Here is a 19,522-nt window from a genome sequence, read left to right as displayed (position 1 = left end):
CAAAGGTCATGGTTGCATAAAATCATCAATTTTCATCTGATTGAAATGAAATTTGAGCAGGGTTTACATATTGCGTCGCTGAAGCAAATTGCTTTGGAGGTCGAAAGGTCATGGTCTCCTAAAATCGTAAATTTTTTGTAAATTTTTTTTTTTTTTTTTTTTGCTGTTTTCATCATGTTTCGCTACAGAAGAAGAAGAAGTCTGAATACAAAGCGGACGCAGATGGCTTTGTATTTTCCGACGCTGTTTCGTTAATATTGTTAAACTTCAAGTCGGTGTCAAACTGCAGGCAATCCCAGAAGTCAATACTCTCGCTGCAATAACGTATCTATAGTTTGGAGCGCAAGGCCCTCAGCCTGAAGCGATTTGCTACCTCAGGCGTAACGACATTCAGCATACGGAACGTTTTAGAAATGGTCGCTTTCCTTGCCTCTCACCTCATGGTCGTAACGACATCATGGACCATTAAGCGCCGAGCGAGGAATGTGCGCACACTCTTGGGAGAGGAAAATGGACAAAAAATCCGCTCAAAAATTAACCTGTAAGTTCAGGGAGTGTAGCTCAGGGTCTTTCTTCCATGAAACAAAAGAGGTGTCAAAAGGGGTCATCATGGGAACTCTTATCCTCACGAAATGTATCAAGCATGAAAAGGTCATCTCAAGTGAATATAAAGTGACAATTTGATGGATTGTCATTTTCAAAGGGAAAAGCTGGACAACTGGCTTAAAATGTCCTCGTGAGGGAAAGCAGAATTTATGAGGTAATTTATCCTTTGCCTAATGGTAATTATCGAGATTAAGATCCAGGAATGTTTGTTTCCTGATGAGACCTTTGTGGTGAGGCGATGGTGTTTACGTTCATCGCTCACGTGATCACCTCACTTACCATGTGTGCGCTCTCAGGGCACGCCCAAAGCATGACACTGCAGCTGTGAAGGCCTCTGGCATCCAGGATACTCTCGTCTTCACTATCGCATCGAATGTTTACATCTATATATTACGTATGCATGTGAGCGGCGTGGGGCTAGGAAGTGTTACATATTGAGACCATCTTAAATGAGAAGAGGAGGAATGGAGAAGAGGGAGATGATTGTAGCGGTCGAGTGGACAGAGAAGGGAAACAAGATGGATAGAGCATGTGGGAAGATTGAGGGAAGGGGGTCACGGGAAGGGTCGAAAATTCCACCATGATTACTTATGTAATAAACAGATGACCCATCCTGGCTATGCCCCAGTTATATCATATTAAAATCATTATCTAAGTTATTTGGCTTATAAAATCCCTCCTTGGGCATCTGGGGCATCTCGGCTTACTCAATGAATTCTTTTTATTTTTGATTTTTTTCCCCCCAAACAAGGGACAAGCCTGTGCATATGCAGACATACTTTTGAATCCACGGTTATATCAACGTAAGCATTTGTCCCAGCATGACCTGCACATGGAATTGCATTTCAGTCAAACCTGTTTTATACACTCACCCAGGCTGCACCGAGTAACATATCGTGATAGTTACCATTATTATCACTAGTATTTACATAATTATTTATTTACTTGTTTTTTTTTTGAGCAGCCCATAAAATAATAAGGAAAACCGATTTTTTTTTTTGTTGTTTTTTTTGTTTTTGTTTTTTGTTTTTTTGTTGTTGTTGTTGTTGTTGTTGTTGTTGTTGTTTTTTTTTTTTTTTTTTTTTTTTTTTTTTTTTTTTTTTTTTTTTTTTTTTTTTTTTTTTGTAATGTCCTTCAGCAATCTGTTTGATGCATTCCCTGTTTGCCGTTAGGGTTTTGCCTGTCCTGCCTGGCATTTAAAAAGGAACAGACAAAACATGTATCTGCTATTTTTTCAGCAAAATATGTCCATCAAAATACGAATTAGGAAGCATGTAATAAAGTTTCACTTAAATGCGCTGACGTTCAACAACAATGGAAAGTGTATTATTTTAAAAAATCAGTTTAGAAAGTTATAATAATTGGCAGGAGAGCTTCGACTTTCGTGTCCTCGCTTTAGCCTGTGTTCGAATCCCGACCCGACTATAAACCGTCGTCCTGGTGCTTCACAGGTAGGTCCAGGCATCAATGGCCGTGCCATCCGTCGAAAGGATGTTTTAAAGCCTAGCGTTTCGTCTGCCAGCACCGGTGGTCGATGGCGGACGTTAAAGAGCCCACGATTGTCTCATGCGACGAGTAGGCGAGTTATCATCGGCACCCTGAACAAATTACAAACTTCTTCATCTTCTGTCGAATGTCAGGCCTGGCAATCCAGTTCATGAGAAACTTTGCCAAAAATGCTTCCCGACCGATCCCACAAGAAGATGGGAATTATTGGGGGCCCTGGATGATGGTGGGGTTACTTGTAGATTCCATTTCTTGCTTCCAGTTGTATTGGTCTGGACTTTATTGACAGAAATATTGCCCAGCAAGTTATTTTTAATCTGTATAGAAAAGCAAACAAACTTGTGGTCTTCAGATGAGTTTCCTGAAACCATTCTCCCAAAGCCTGATTAATTAACAAATGGATGATTCATTTTTAGATTGTTGGCATGATCAGGCTCCATTGATTCATTAATTATGCTGATGCTATTAATTCTAGTTTTTTTTAAATTTAAATATGAGATATGCATTCGGACATCATTACAGAAAATGTGCACGATGCATTCTGGGAAGCAGGGAGTTCCAATCAGCCATTACGGAACATACAATCAAACCAAAAATCTACAACAGAGTGGTAAAGCCATGAGGACAAACAATCCACGTTCTTGTGTGTGTGTGTGTGTGTGTGTGTGTGTGTGTGTGTGTGTGTGTGTGTTATCATCATATAAAATATAAATTTTCCTTATTACGTGTAGGTAAGGAAATGTTTTGGTCACCAACATGAAATAGGGAAAAAAAAATTATTTTTTTTATCTCTTCATGATTGTGCCAACAGGATTAGAGCATCATTGGGCAACAACTTGTACTCCTGCTAGTTACAAATGAAGATTTTAACATGGCGGTTCACCAAGATCTTGGATGCACATATAAGTGGAACATGCTAAGAAACATACGGTGAATAAAAAGAGGGTTTTCAACTTTGTTTCCTTCAAAATGTACATTTTTAACTCAACTGGACTATGCCCAGCTGAGTTTTTGTCGACACCCAGTGTCCGTCGTCCGGCGTCTGTCTGTCTGTCTGTCTGTCGTCTGTAAACAATTCGACGTCTACGCTCTAAAAGTCACAAATATTAATCAAATGTGATGAAACTTGTTATGCAGCATCTTTAAGACATAAACTAGTTTGGGATTGCACTTGGGCGTTGCACGCCCAAAAATGGGCGCGGCAGGGCGGCCATATTGAAAATCAATTTTTGTCATATATTTTTAGCACATATAAACTATATCGTTTGTGGTTCTATTATGCATATTCTAACCATATTAATATAGACCAGTTGAGTTCAGGTTCCCTGGAACCTCTCTAGTTTTAGGTTGTGGTTAATGTTCAGTATTGACCACTAGGTCTTCCCCTTCACCTGGAAGTGAAGTTCCTGTTTTCATCTGAATAATTATTGAAGCTTTCTTTGGATGTTATTCTTTGCTGTTAAAACTGCATTTTTATGAAGAACATAGTTTGTCTAAAAGTTCTCAAATGTTGAAAAAACACACAGACTGACCATTTAACCATAAGTCTTAGGGAACATCTACCATTCTGACAGGTGACAGCGCGATCAGAGACTGACACAACCCGCGAAGCCGACTTCAAGAAATCACTTGTCCGTACACTAATTCAAACTTTATTATCCCTACAGTTTATTTATAAAATGGGGGGATGTTGTAATCAGCCTCGTCTGTCACGCTCCGAAACTGTTGTGTAGAATTTAACCCAAATTGGTCGTTATGTTCACTACATGGCACGAAGGTGCAAGAGCAGTCATTTTTGGCCCCACCACCTGCGGCCCTGGAGCAAGGTCAAATATCAAATACCAAAAAATGAAATTACTCCGCATTTTTAAAACATTTTTTGAAATGAAACTTTGTATCTGCAATCAGCATTGGGGGATGCAGGAATTATTAACAATTTTTGGTTCACGCCCCAAGGTCACTTAGGGTCACATGGGTCAACATTTTAAACTCCAAATTGGATATTGGTTTGTTCCTGGTGAAACTGTTTGCCATCTTTCAAGTTTGCTTTAGGTGGGAAGTGTGGGTATTTGCCATACTGCGTTAGGTGGGAAGTGTGGGTATTTGCCATACTGCGCCATCAAATATCGCTCTAGTTCCAATTATAGACCCTCCCCGCTACTTCAACCAAATTAAACAATAATGGCAAACACGAGAATCAAGTGATAAGGAAGAAGAGTTATTTCAAAAAGTTTAAGCATTTGATGAAAAGGAGGACATAGAGAAAGTGGAATCAACAAAGGACGATCTTTCTGCTCACCTCAAACACTTGATCATCAAGAATACGAGCTCCAAACACCACAATCCCATTGAGGTCGATATATGGGTCGTCACTGCGGTGCAAAGCCTGGGATAGGACCCGTGTGCAGTCCACAAATACCGTTATATTGTGGTCGTGGACCGATATTGCCACGCGGTGCCACCTGTCGGGTGAAATAAATAATAAATATGCAAAATAGGAAAACGTTTTTTATTTGAAACAACACGAGCCCGAAATTGGATGTGGCCGTTGGAAAAAAAAATGGAAAAAAAGCTGGCATGGAGATTTCAATACCGTTACATGTCCTGGTTTAATCAAGCATCACAAGAGCCGTTTGTCAGTACAAAATGAAACATAGATGTGTTAAATTGGTTCAAGAATTGAAACACAAGAAAAACAATATCACAATCAAGATGCAAAAGAAAACCAGATGACTGATGACTAAACAATGAACAATTAAATTATTCTGCTGTGTCCAATTATTTTGTGGTTGGCCATTCACTTAGAGTATGTAAGATTGGCCCAAATCTCGCATGAACTGGCTGACAAAGCCTGTTGGTAGACTGGAGCTGGTTATGGTCAGAATTTGCAACTGGTTCAGAATGCCAGCGATGACTCACTTACTCTTATATTAATCAAATGACGCCAATGGATCTTTAACCAGTATAGGCAATCGGTGGTATCGGAGGGGACACCCGGCTTAACGGACATCCGAGGGACAGCACACCTTTGGTGCAACACCCTATCAGTAAAGCAGCGGTCCAACAGAATATATTCGGCCAATAATTCGACCTATGTGAGACAGCTCAAGTATAGAGCTCAAAACAATGAACAATGAAAATATGGCACAGGAGAAGCCCATCTCCAACGAACCATCTCCTTGGTCCATCACCTTTGGCCAAACTCCTCCATGCAGCACCATTCTCCCAGCATGCTTCATTTTTCAGGAAATATGCGTGCCACCACTCATCACAAAGCTTTGTACGAGTCTATTAACGAGTTATACCTTTATCTCTACACTCCTTGATGTCCACTGAAGACACATACCTCTCCAGAACCTTACTAAACCTACTCATTGTACCGACCTCAAGCTGCTGGAAGTATCATTATCTGCATTTACAATTCTGAGTAAAATACCCCTGTCCTGATGTAGTCCCAGTTCTATACTTTACCATTCTCAAATCATGCTCCCTGTTCCTGTTGCTACCCATCACTGTAAAATTTTCCTTGCATCTATTTTCTATTCCCTTCATTATGTTAAACATCTGTACGATATCCAGTATACATTTCCTCATTTACAAAGTAAAAATCCCTATCTCCACAACAGCTCCAAATGAGTAACCTCAATCAAGTCCAGAACTAATATGGTCACTCCGTGCTGAAACCAAATGAAGCAGTGTCATTTGTAACATATGGCGACCAAACCTGCACAACAATCAGGGTGGAGTCAAAATAAGTTTCCGTGTAATGATATCACCACCTCGTTAGATTGATAGACAGTCACATTATAAATGATTCCAACGAGAACAGATAATGATGATGTCAATAAAGTACAGATGTTACTGAGCAAAAACAAGGCCAAGGAAATGTTTTAGTTCAGCAAGAAAATTTTCCATCTTGGTCGCCAAGACATCAGCCCATGTCCCAAATCAAAGTATATAAAAATAGAAATCGAAGAAGGCACAAACATCTTTCAGTGGGCATTGGGAAGGTGATTGTTTAAGGTACTGATCTAGTGACACATTCTTAGCAGAGCACCTTGGCTTTTCTAGCGTGGCCGCCGTGTAAATTTGGGGAACAAGTGGTGAGACATCAGGATGGAGCGGATACAGAAACATCAAGCATTGAGTTTAGCAGCATGTGTGCCACAGTTGAAAACTTCTTTATATTATAGCAGCAAAACCACATGCACGCATCACACACACACATTTACGTAAACACACTCATATATATATATATATATATATATATATATATATATATATATATATATATATATATATATATATATATATATATATATATAGTTACATTTGTTGGGGGTAGGCAGTGATTACCTTAGTCCAGGTAGTATGCTCCGAATGTCGTGGAGCCATCTTGATGTACATAAGTCAGACCATATGTCGTGGAACAGCGTATCTTCGTTCCCATCATGAGGGGTGGGGTTATGTTAATTAGTTAGAGATTAATGGTAAATCCCCTGTATGTAATGGCCTCTGTTATTTTTCCTCTGTTCCTTATGACACGTGCAGCAAACACACCTAGCCAGGAAATCGTGTATATATATATTTTTGTGTGTATATATATATTTTTGTGTGTATATATATATTTTTGTGTGTATATATATATATATATATATATATATATATATATATATATATATATACTTTTGTATATATATATATAGACACACACACACACACACACACACACACACACACACACACACACACACACACACACACACACACACACACACAGTTAGGTGTGTCCAATCATTGCTCCAATGCCACAATGTCTGTCCGTTGCTTTTTTATCCTCTGTCATGTCGTCGTTCTTCCATGAGACTCACGCTTGTACAGTAAGAAGAGAAGTTTAAAAAAACAAGACCAGAAGTATAACAGCAGCGTAGCCGGGCTTGTAAAATATTATTAACCACAAACACAGATGATTAGATTTAACAGTTGCTAATGCTGTTTATAACAGTAAACAAAGAATTTTGGAGGAATCCCAACATCCATGGAGTAGGTTTTACTTGCAGAACTGGGCAAAGACCTACTGTAATCTATATACCCCACAAGAGTTGGAGGTGTGTTCCTTTACCAAGCAGCTAGCTAGCGCTTGCCAAGCCAGCTGTTTTTTTTTTTTTTTTTTTTTTTTTTTTTTTTGTTTTGTTTTGTATACAAGATCGAGGCTCGTGAAAGAGCGAACATTAATCACACAGAAAGACAAACAGACACATAAAACAAATAACATCGGGAGCGGTAGACAAGATGGGGAGAGAGGGGGAAGGACACAAACACAACATTTGAGAGCAGGGACCGAGAGACATGGAGACATCGAGAGATCTGTGGGAGGGAGAGGGCTTTGGGGGGGAGGCATGTGAAGGGGGGGAGGCATGTGAAGGGGGGGGGGGGTGGGAGAGGTATAAACATATGGACACTGCCAGGATTTCCAGGAAATAAGTTGGAATTTCAAACAAGGTGGATCTGGGGTGAATTAGTGGGGGTAGAAAAGATCAAGGTTATGGATGGGGGAAGATAAGAGATGGTGGTGAACAGCTGTTTTAAAGACCTGGAGGGAGGAGAGGGATTGAAGGGAGTGTGGGAGTTTGTTCCACAGGCGGGAGAAAAGAGGAATGAAAGAGTGAAGGTGAGCAGAGAGCCGAGATTTCGGCAGTTTAACCATCAGAGGGTTGCTGGCATATCTTGTGCGACCTGTAGGAATATTTGGGGGACAGAGCACAGAGAGAGCTGGGGGAGCAAGGCCGGAGAGGAGTCGGTAGAAGACAGAAAGACCACCTACCTGCCTGCGGTGAGTGAGTGAAAGGCCCTCAGAGATAGCTTCATCGCGGGAGATTCCAATGATTTTGAAAGCTTTGGATTCAACAGCGTGAAGCCGAGCCAGGTGTGAGGCAGGAGCACCAGCCCATAGGGGAGAACAGTATTCCATTGAGCTGCGGATGAAAGCCTTGTATGTGGTGAGGAGCTCAGGTGTGCCGAGGAAGGACTTCGCACGACGGAAGATGCCCAGTCGGCGACTGGCTTTGGAGGCCAGCTTGGAAATGTGGTTTTCCCAAGAAAGATCATGGCAGATAGTGAGACCCAAAAGCTTGAGTGACAGAACTTCTTGGAGAGGATTGTTGAGAAAGTAGATGGGAGGGTTGTCCAGTCGATCTTTTCGGAGAGACATAGTAAGAGAGTGAGATTTGGCAGGATTGAAAGACATGTTCCACTTGTTTGACCAGTCTGTGATTTTGTCCAGGTCTTCAGAGAGTGAGGAGGCTGCAGACTGCCGATCTGAGGGAAGAGGAATGGAGCGGCAGAGAGTGGAGTCATCAGCAAAGAGATAGAGAGGATTTTCCAGAGAGTCAGAGAGATCATTGATGAAGACCAGAAAAAGCACAGGGCCCAGCACACTTCCTTGGGGAACTCCAGCCTGAACAGGAAGGGTAGATGAGAGAAATCCATTCAGGGCCACACGTTGACTACGACCAGAGAGGAAGTCCGCAAGCCATGCATGGAGATTTCCATGGATACCATAGGAGGAGAGTTTGGTGAGCAGAGCTGGGTGCCAGACCGTATCAAAGGCCCTTGATATGTCAAGGGAGACAGCTCTGATTTCCTGTTTGGCATTGAGGACCTCCATCCATTGTTGAGACAGCAGAAGCAGCATGTCCAGAGTAGAGTGACCTGGTCTGAAACCAAATTGATGATCAGAGATCAAGCCATTGGAGAAGAGGAAAGATTTCATATCCGAAGCAATGATGGATTCCATGACTTTGCTGATAATTGGGAGCAGGCTGATTGGTCTGTAGTTGCAAGGATCTGTTTTTGCACCTTTTTTGTGTAAAGCGGTAATGTTAGCTGATTTCCAGGATGCTGGCAGATGACCTTGAGCAAAAGATAGGGTGAAAAGAACAGAGAGAGGGTGAGATAGAGCGGCAGAGCAGGATTTTAGGACCCGTGGGCTGATGCCGTCTGGTCCAGTTGCAGAATCAGAGTCGAGGTTTGACAAAAACTCCTCCACCTTGTCAGGAGAGAAGGACACAGAGTCCAGGAGCAGTTGGGTTCGACTGGGAAAGGTGGGAACAGAGAGAGATGGGTTTGGGACTAAGGATTTCGAGGCGAACACAGAGTTGAGGCATTCGGCTTTGTCACGTGCGATGTCAACTGTGTGGCCATTTGAGGTAAGGGAGGGGATGGAGGGGGAACAAACACCAGAAACGGATTTGACCAGACGCCACCAGGATTTGGAGGAAGGAGACAGGTTTGAGAGTTCATTCTTGAGTGAGGAGAGATAGTGCTTCCTGGCACTCCTGCGGGTAGACACACACTTGTTCCGAGCTTGGTGGAAGGAACTGAGATTTCCTTCAGTTGGATTAGCCTTCCAAGAGGCAAAGGCAAGTTGTTTCAGGGCAACTGCCTCACCACAAGATTCAGTGTACCATGGACGGGAGGAAGGGTAAGACAATTGAAGGCGAGATGGGATAAATCTGTGCATGAGAGAGATCAGTTTGCTTTGGAAGAATTCCCAGGAAGAATTGATGTCAGAGGCAGTGGAGATGGGAGACCAATCCAGACGATTGATGGCTGCTTGAAGACCGTCCCAGTCGGCCTGAGTGAAATGCCAGACTCGCCGACGCTGAGGAGGCTCTCTGAGAATGGCCAGAGAGATGTCCACTTTGACAAGCACATGATCAGAAGAACCGATTGGAGCAGAAGAAGAGCAGCAGACATTAGCAGGGAAGTTTGTCATAACCAAGTCTAGAAGAGAAGATACTCCATTGGCTGAGATCCGGGTCGGGAAATTGACAGATTGTGTCAATCCCAGTGAGTCACAGAAGTCCTTTGCTGAGGTGCCATGACTAGTGAGAGAGGAACCCACACCCAACCAGGTGGCATGATGACAGTTGAAGTCACCACATATGAGGAAGAGAGAGTTGGGATGAGTGGATAGAAGTTGGTCCATGTTGTCAGACATTGAAATGTAGATGGAGTCATCACTGTTTGGGGGACGGTACAGAACACATATGAACAAAAGGTGGGAGCGGAGAGGAAGCCGTAACCAGAGGTACTCCTGCGGGTGAGGAGGAAAGAGAGCAGTGCAAGGAGAGTGAGGAAGAGAGTTTTTGACAAAGATAGCCACCCCACCACCAGGCCGAGGCTCAGGTCTATCATACCGGAGGAGGGAGTAACCAGGAAGAGATATTAAGGAATCAGAGACATCTTGAAGGAGGAAAGTCTCTGTTAAGCAGATCAAGTCTGGATTGTCAGAAGCAACCTGTATGGAGAGATCAGTCAGGTTTGAGCGAAGGCCCCGGATGTTTGAGGTCCATACCGTTAATGAAGAGAGAGGGGGAGCATCGAGTACAGGACAGGGGAGGGGAGGAGTAGGGTAAGATGAAGGATGAGAGGGGGAGGTAGGGAGAGCAGTTGATAGTGTTTCAGATGTTGCAGAAGAGTTCCAAGAAAGGGAAGGATGAGGAGGATGAAAGGTTTGCTGGTGAAGGGATGCAGCACAGTGAGGGGTTGTTTGAGGGGGGGCAAAGGAAAGTAGAAGGTTTGGGGGGGTGGAGGTATGAGATAGAAGGGAGACGAAGTGGGGAGGAGGCAGCTTGGAGGAGGAGGGGGGAGGAGAGAGAATTGGAGAGGAATGGTATGGGGGGAGAATTGAATGGGAGGGATTGGGGGGGAGTTTTGAAGGGGAGGAGTGAGGGGGGAGTTTAGGAGGGGAGGGGCAAGGGGGGAGTTTCGGAGGGAAGGGGAAAGGGGGGAGATCAGGAGTGGAGGGGCAAGGGGGGGGATTAGGAGGGGAGGGGCAAAGGGGAAGTTTAGGAGGGGAAGGGCAAGGGGGGAGTTCAGGAGTGGAGGGGCAAGGGGGGAGTTTAAGAGTGGAGGGGCAAGGGGGAAGTTTCGGAGTGTAGGTGCAAGGGGGGGGATTTGGATGGGAGGGGCAAGAGGGGAGTTTAGAAAGTGGATGATTAATGAAAGACGAACATTGATAACAAATTGGGTTTGTTGTGATTTTCAAGTTAGCAATCCGGTTCAGGATGATGGAGGAGGGATGGAATGAATGTGAATTTAGACCATGTAGTGAGGGAGACGTATAAGATATTGAATTTCTTTTTTTTGAAGTGGAATGAGTTGGAGAGGAAATTGAGAAAAGCCTTTTAAATAGGAAGAAAAACAGCGTGTTGTAATATACCACTGAATAAAAAACAGAAGGGGAAAGGTTAAACATATTTAAAAATATTTAAACAGAACTATGAACAATCTTATATGCACAAAAATACCAACGGGGGGAGAGCCGAGAGGGACCACCACGAGTCACGTGAACAGGGCAAACGGTGGATGGCAAGGAGATAATGGGGGTGGGGCGAACAGCACACCTGGACAGAAAATACAGGATGAGACAACAGTACACGTGGAGAAAATAAAATAAATGTTTTTGTTTTTTTTTGTTTGTTTTTTGGGGGGGGGGGGGGTGGGGATTTAGAACGTTAGACAGTATTATGTTCGGGGTAGAAGGGAAAAAACCAAGAGCCAAGCAAAACACACTTAAGTTAACAAAACACCGACGGGGGTACAACTACAGGGCCACACACGAGGAGCAGAACACGATTAATTAATTACGAGTTACAGGAAATTCAAACCAAAACCTTAATGGTTTTGAATGGAGTGCTTGCTCGAATGCTGAAACCACTTGGCGATCTCTCCACAAGAAACTTGGTAAATGAACACACACCCAATGTTATTGAGACCCGATCATAGAGAGACTGTAATCTATATACCCTAAAGAGGAATGACCTTCCCTGCCGCTCTCAAAGGGAGCGGGTGTTTGCGCCATAATGACATCATATACGTAATGACGTAGCATGACGGCCAGACACAAAACTTCCGCTACTTTAATGTATATAAGATATATATTTAACCTCCAGTAACGTTGCAGCCACTACAAAGGGATTTGTGTTACGATTAGATTTACTATAATAATAACGTTACGTTATTATTATGAAAATTATATTCGTTTAAAAAAACCGAGGTGAATTCCTTACTTCCACTTTTACACCCTTCAATCCATCAACTTTCCATTTATGACATTGGGCTTAAAGTGTGATGGTTATATTAAGTATATTATTAATATTATTACGAAAACGATACTACTGAAACGTTACCACTGTATTAAGAAACCTGGGCTTAATTTGTCCAAAGTGGCAGGTGAGTCATAACGCCTAAGGCCTATATGTACTGTATTGTTGGAAGAGCCGTAACGCCGATGCTTTCGATATTTGATGGTCATTTTAACAATCGGTTTGTTTGTGTTTCACACTGAATGAAAAACGTTAAGGTAGAGCATGGCCATTGTGATATATGACAGGTTTGACGATATGTTCGGCATGAACAGCATATAAATCAAAATGGCGGTGTGTGTAGAGTCAGCCGCAGCACCGCCATAATGACATCAGACGCAATCACATCACCCTGTCATGTGACCAGGTCCTCAGCTCTGATTGGTATACGTTTGAGGGGACATACATACATACATACATACATACATACATACATACGGGCAAACACTGTTCTAGACGGCTCTGCCTGATGGGCTTCGCCATAGAAAAGAGAGGATGGACATTGAAAGACAAAACAGTGAGGACGGAGTAAGGATTGTCAGTGACAAGACGTTTGACAGCAAGGAATTGGAGGGTGAAGATTTGGTTCGAAAAATCAGAGGACAGAATCAGGTGTAAAGCATGCTATACAACCAAAAAGGAGACAGGAAAAGCTCAAAAGCCACAATGGAAACACATTAAGGATTCAATTGGAAAATTGCCAAGGGTAAAGATAAACCATAAAATGAGTGTGGAGAAGAGGTGGATTCATTAATTTATAGAGAAGGATGCAAAAGAGAGATGATTTCCAAAACTTCTCACTTACTTTCCATCGGCAAGGTTCACACCCGTGAGCATTGGATAAGGCTGAGACTGCGAGCCGGTATTGTGGTCTTCGTAGATAAATATTGGTGAACGTCCCACCTCCAAACCCAGCTGCTGTACCCCATTCTCACTGTACAGGGACAACAAGAAGGCCTGGGTTCCAAGCTCAGGGCGCAGGGTGGTCAGTAGTGAGAAATCGGCTGGGAATGTCGAATCTATGATCCCAGAAAAAGAAGGGAGACAAAAATAAATAGCAGAAAGTTCAATAAAGTTCAGTTCATGCAGATTAAAGAAGGTGGGAGGACGCCGAAAATAAAGTACGTTGGATAGTGTGAGGTACATTAGTATGCAACTTGTGACAATAACAAATGGGGAATTGTGATAAGGAGGCCTGCATCATGTCTAACATGCATCTGCTTTTGCAAAAATTTACATTAACCTGAAAGGTAAAACTTCTTTTCACACGAGTCTTGAAGAATCGCATTCCCCGTTGGCATTCCTTGCCGGGATGAAACTATTATTTGACTGAAAGTCACTCTCCATAACTCTTCATAACCCCAGTAACACCATTTGAGGAATCTGATAGATGATCATACTTCATAGCCGGATGTCACGTACATATCAGTAAAAAAAAAAAAAAGGGTAAATAGGTGGTCTTGAAGTAATGTATTCCACATATTCGCTGTCAGAAACGAGCATTAGAGATTTTCGACATCCCGTGTGCAAAATCTCTCCAAAACCAAACACCAGGCAAAGATGCTTGGGGTTCCGGCCGAGGACTCAGCAAGAGATCTCTCATCAGTCATCAGATAACACCCAAGCAGCCAAAGTCTTTCCCTCTCCGTTGATCTCACTCGGCATCCCCCGCGTCCCCCGCCCCATTATGAATCCCTCCTCTCTTCCCTTTCCCTCTCTCTGATCTCTGATGGGCAAGAGTTAATAAAGGCCATACTGATGCATTTCTGCTACAGGATTCTTATGTAAGACTAAACAAACACGACAGATAACAATAACAACCACAGTTGCTCAAAACTAGCAAAGCTTCCAAGTACTAACGGCTGGAATTAAAATAAGAAACTATGAGAAGTCTTCAAAATTTATCATTTTTAATATGGAAAAACTGCAAACAGATAAAAAGCTGCTTTTCTTGTTGAAATCAGAATTAGCTCACCAGTTGCTGGGGAAGCCACTTTGGAGGGAGGGAGTGCTTCACAGGATGTGGAAATCATAATCGTTAGATCAGCCTACACTGTATATAGTATACTGTACTGATATATACACGAGTTTAGCCTTTCACCAACATATACTAGATTTTCCCATCAAAATCCATCCAACAAAAATTATATACTGAAGTCATGAAGGGAAAGGTGTATGCTGCATGTGTGAGAAGTGTTATGACTTATGGGAGCGAGACATGGGTAATGAACGTAGAGCAGCAACGAAGGCTGGAAAGGGTGGAAATGCGAATGGTTCGGTGGATGTGCGGAGTATCGTTGAGAGAGAGGAAGACAAATGATGAATTGTGAAAGATGATAGGAATAGAGCCTGTGATTGATGCTGTGAAGAGAAACAGGTTGAGATGGTTTGGTCATGTGTGGAGGAAGGATAAAAGTGACTGGTTGAGAAGAGTGATGGAAATGAATGTAGAAGGAAGTAGAGGACGGGGAAGACCGAGAAAGACTTGACTAAAGATTGTCGAAGAAGAAATGCGGGCAAGGGGGTTAACAAGGGGAGATGCAGAAAATAGGGCAAGATGGAGAAGATTGTCATGGGGACCGCAAGGCTAACCCCCGCTCTAGCAGGGAAAATGGCCTTAAAATGCCTGTTGTTGTTGTTGTGTTGTATGCAGAATACCAAAAATAGTACGTGCTGCTTTCTTGCTTGATACTCAACATTTTAAAATGATAGAGCAAGGACAAACAACTATTGTTTGGCAATAATAGCACAAGCCTTGTTGGGCCTAATAGCTTCCTCCAGTGTCGAAGTTCCTTGGAAGCGAACATGTGTTCATATTTATATTTTATTTAACTTCCTGATGTGGAAAAATGACCAATTTTGATTGGCCAGTGCCAGCTATTTCATTTGAGAGTGATACTTCTCCTTCGTAACCATGGCGTTCCCTGGTCTCACAAATTTTGTGTCAATTAGTTCTGCTGTTCTCGAAAAGCAGATTCCTGGGGGTGGAATGGCAAATTCCACACACAAGGATACAAGGATATACAAGGAACTTTAGCGCAGGAGTTCATTCAGCCCATCATGCCTGCACGACAACAATCCCAAAAACCATCAAACCATCCATACTCAAGCAACCGACAACTCCTGCCACTACCTCTGGACCCCTCTGTCACACTTTTCAGGTTTCAAGCAATCAGGTACATTGAAGGATGGACACTAGATCTCATGATGATGTGGAACAATCCTGAAAGTTTCAAATGTGTTGGTGTAGAGCTCCCCATGAAATATGAGTGGCAAAATTTGGTGGAAAGAAAAAAAGAACAAGAATTCCAGGAAGAAAATAAATATCTGACATGATGTTGGGATTTAATTGTACAAAGTATGAACAGAGGTTCGGAAGAGTTCTCATTTTAACTGAAGAGGGATACAGTGCATTCAGAAAGTATTCAGACCCCTTCACTTTTTTCACATTTTGTTAAGTTGCAGCCTTATACTGAAATCGTTTAAATTCAATTTTTTCCCTCATCAATCTACACTCAATACCCCATAATGACAAAGAGAAAACAGGATTTTAGAAAGTTTTGCAAATTTATTGAAAAGAATCCTGTTTTCTCTTTGTCATTATGGGGTATTGAGTGTAGATTGATGAGGGAAAAAATTGAATTTAAACGATTTCAGTATAAGGCTGCAACTTAACAAAATGTGAAAAAAGTGAAGGGGTCTGAATACTTTCTGAATGCACTGTACACAAAAGTAAAGTAGGACAATTAAATTCCAATCCATAAAGCTATTGTTCTGTTCAATCCATCAATATCAATAGAGCAAGAATAAAAAAACGGATGAGCGGAGAAACAAAGAATCTAGTGTGATCATTCTATATTACAAGGATCAAGGCAATCGCTCATCATCCATTGAGACCGAGAGTGAATTGTGGCGGAGCCTGAGGTTTAACTCCCATCATTGTATTACGTAAGAGGATTATTTTTGTGAAACATCCTTTCAGCCTACACGTGCCACGTGCAACGTTGTAAACATTATTGAAGCAGACAAATCTTGGATTGTGTCAGCCGATTCAAAATGGTTTCACTGGGATATTTCTGAACTCCAGAAACTGCACAATGCCAGACTTTTCATGAGAAAGTAGCCAGTCAACATGAGAACTCAGCTGAGTATTCAAAACACATCGATTGAGTTTCAAAACACAATGCTTTTTGTCGGTGCTAGACTCCGGGGCCTAGTCCCAGAAGTCGGTGGTTCCTCACAACCAAGAGTCTGTCAACTACGACAAACCAGGCTGTGCTTCACTGCACAAAGCGTGGTTGAGCCACACGTTTGGAACGTAGTCCTGAATAGAAGCTTTCTGCCTCACACACCCTCAGAGGCCGAAACACCCTCGCCTCAAACTCGACAGCATGCTACGCTCCTTCTTTGGAATGTTTGCATTAGTCAGAGCTGACCAAAAAGTCTCAATTTTTTTGCTGTGGCAGGTTTTTACTGCTCCTTCTATTTCTCTCTTTCTCTTTCTCTTTCTCTTTCCCTCCCTCTCCCTCCCCCCCACCTTTTTTTCCCCTCTTTTTTTCTCTTTCTTTTTCCCTCTCCCTCTCCCTCTCCCTCTGTGTGTGTCTCTCTCTGTGTCTCTCTCTCTGTCTCTCTCAATGTCTCTCTCTCTCTCTCTCTCTCTCTCTCCCTCTCTCTACCCCTTTCTCCTCCACTCTCTCCCCCTCCCCTGTACCTCTCCCTCTCCCTCTCCATCTCCATCCTTCCCCTTCCTCCACTCCCCTCCCCTCTTTCTCCTCTCCTTCATCCTCCTCATCTCTCTCTGTCTGTCTGTCTGTCTGTCTCCCCCACTCTCTCATTGTGCTTTCGCACACAGCCATATTTGTAGCCACAATTTGGTGCCCGAGAGCAGTGGGACGTGATCCAAACAATAAAAGCATTAACATTGTGCATGCTCTCACATTATCTTCACCCCCATCTGTGTTCAGGCAAGTTAGATAAAGACAATTACATTGAAGTTTTTAGAACTTCGCTGTTTGTGGCCAATGATACCTTTGTGCGGGGACAAAAACCCACAAGACCACTGACTTGGTATTGCGAGTGGCAGAACTTAGTGCTGTGGATGTGGGAAGAAATCCCATGATGAAAAGTGATGCTTTTCGTAAAGAAATAGTTTGCATGTCCAATGAAATGCTCAAGTTGAAAGTGTCCCATGATCACTTTTATAAATTTTCAAAAGGAGACAGGCCAACGGTCTCCATAGGGCAGCATGGATACCTCAGAGGGCATGAGCTCGCTTTTGAGTTGTCTAGTCTGGGTTTTGATCCCAATGTGAGACTGACTATACGATATCACCCTGGTGTTTTGCAGGCAGGCCACTGCATCAATGAGCACGCCATCTGTCGGATTGGATATCAAGTATAGGACAAGTCTGCAAGCACTTGCAGGTGAGCGTGAAAGATTCCAAGGTGTTCTTCGCAAAGCGTAGGCAATTATGTGCCTGTTCCCTGGAGAAGTTCGAAATTCCTGCCCTAACTATCCATGGGCCTCATGCCAATTGCCATCTAGTGGTGGCCCTTCAAGACATTGTCATTGCCCTCAAAGGACCAGCAAGCAACGAGGCTATATATGATATCATGGATGGGGGGCTGCGATAAACCTGTTAAATTATTGTACATTTCTTATAGTGGCAGTCAAAGAAAATATCACATCTGTAACTCTTGGTTTGGTTACTGCAGGGCAAACGTCCTGCAAAAAGACATTATAACGAATTGTGGCTGAGGGGGCTATTTTCAACTGTTTTAAAGCATGACAAAAATGAGATTTTGTTATGATAGTGTTTTGGCTTGAGTAAAAACTCAGGTTTCATCTAGGCTCCTAACACCCAAATGCAAATATAGAACTTCTGGATATAATGACTATAAATATACAGTACCTTCATAAAGTATTCACACCCCTTGACTTTTTTCCACATTTTGTTTTGTTACAGCCTGAATTTAAAATTGATTAAATTGATTTTTTTTTGTCACCGATCTGCAAATAATACCCTATAATGTCAAAGTGAATTCTTTTCTTTCTTTTTTGAAATTTTCCAGAATAATTAAAAATGAAATACAGAAATATCTAATTTACATAAGTATTCAACCCCTGAGTCAATACTTCGTAGAAGCGCCTTTAGCAGTAATTACAGCTTCAAGTATTCTTGGGTATTTCTGTATCAGCTTTGCATATCTGGATTTGGAGAGTTTATCCCATTCTTCCTTGCAGATTTGCTCAAGCTCTGTCAAGTTGGAATGAGGAGCAACTGTGAACAGCAATCTTCAAGTCTTTCCACAGATTCTCAATGGGATTCAAGTCTGGGCTTTGGCTGGACCATTCAAGGACTTCCACGTTCTTGTTCTGAAGCCATTCCAGTGTTGCTTTAGCTGTATGTTTGGGGTCATTGTCCTGTTGGAACATAAATCTTCACCACAATCTAAGGTCTTTTGCACTCTGAAGCAGGTTCTCCTCAAAGGATTTGACTGTATTTGATTGCATTCATTGTTCCCTCTATCATTACAAATCTCCCAATCCCTGCTGCGGAAAAGCATCCCCATAGCATGATGCTGCCACCACCATGCTTCATGGTAAGGATGGTGTTAGATGGGTTATGAGCTATGTTTTGTTTCCGCCAGATGTAGCGCTTTGCATTCAGACCAAAGAGTTCAGTTTCCATATCATCAGACCACAGAATCTTTTGCCTCATGCTCTGAGTCTTTCACGTGCATTTTTGCAAACTCCAGGCATGCTGTCAAGTGCTTTTTTCTCAGGAGTGGCTTCCATCTGGCCACTCTCCCATAGAGCCTAGATTTGTGAAGTGCTGCAGAGACTGTTGTCCTTCCGGCAGGTTTTCCCATCTCAGCCAAGGAACTCTAGTTCTGTAAGAGTTGTCATTGAGTTCTTGGACACCACCGTGACCAAGGTTCTTCTTGCCCGGGTGCTCAGTTTGGTCAGACCGCCTGCTCTAGGAAAAGTCTGGGTAATTCCATACTGTTTCCATTTCCTAATGATGAAGCTCACTGTGCTCTTGGGAACTTTCAACATTCTATAAATTGTTTTATACCCTACCCCAGATCTGTGTCTCCTCACAGTTCCATCTTGGAGTTCTACAGACAATTTATTGGACTTCATGGTAGAGTTTCTGTTCTGACATACACTGTCAACTGTGGCACCTTGTATAAGAAGGTGTGTTTCTTTCTAAATCATGTCCAATCAATTGAATTGGCCAGAGGTGAACTCCTATC

The 19,522-nt window shown here is 42.6% G+C and overlaps 1 protein-coding gene across 1 annotated transcript in view; it reads right to left on the bottom strand.

Annotated features, from left to right (window-relative positions):
• The window catches only part of LOC137438890 (uncharacterized), a gene marked incomplete in the record, with an annotated part of 494,558 nt that overhangs the window by 461,018 nt on the left and 14,018 nt on the right, over nt 1–19,522 (bottom strand). Inside the window, 2 exon segments of the mRNA XM_068134344.2 lie at nt 4,412–4,574; nt 13,069–13,282. Of these exon segments, the coding sequence (XP_067990445.2) occupies nt 4,412–4,574; nt 13,069–13,282 (377 nt within the window).

The sequence above is a fragment of the Myxine glutinosa genome, chromosome 13 (genome assembly GCF_964187855.1).
Source record: "Myxine glutinosa chromosome 13, kmMyxGlut1.1, whole genome shotgun sequence".
Taxonomy (NCBI): domain Eukaryota; kingdom Metazoa; phylum Chordata; class Myxini; order Myxiniformes; family Myxinidae; genus Myxine; species Myxine glutinosa.
This window is presented reverse-complemented; position numbering and strand designations above follow the sequence as displayed.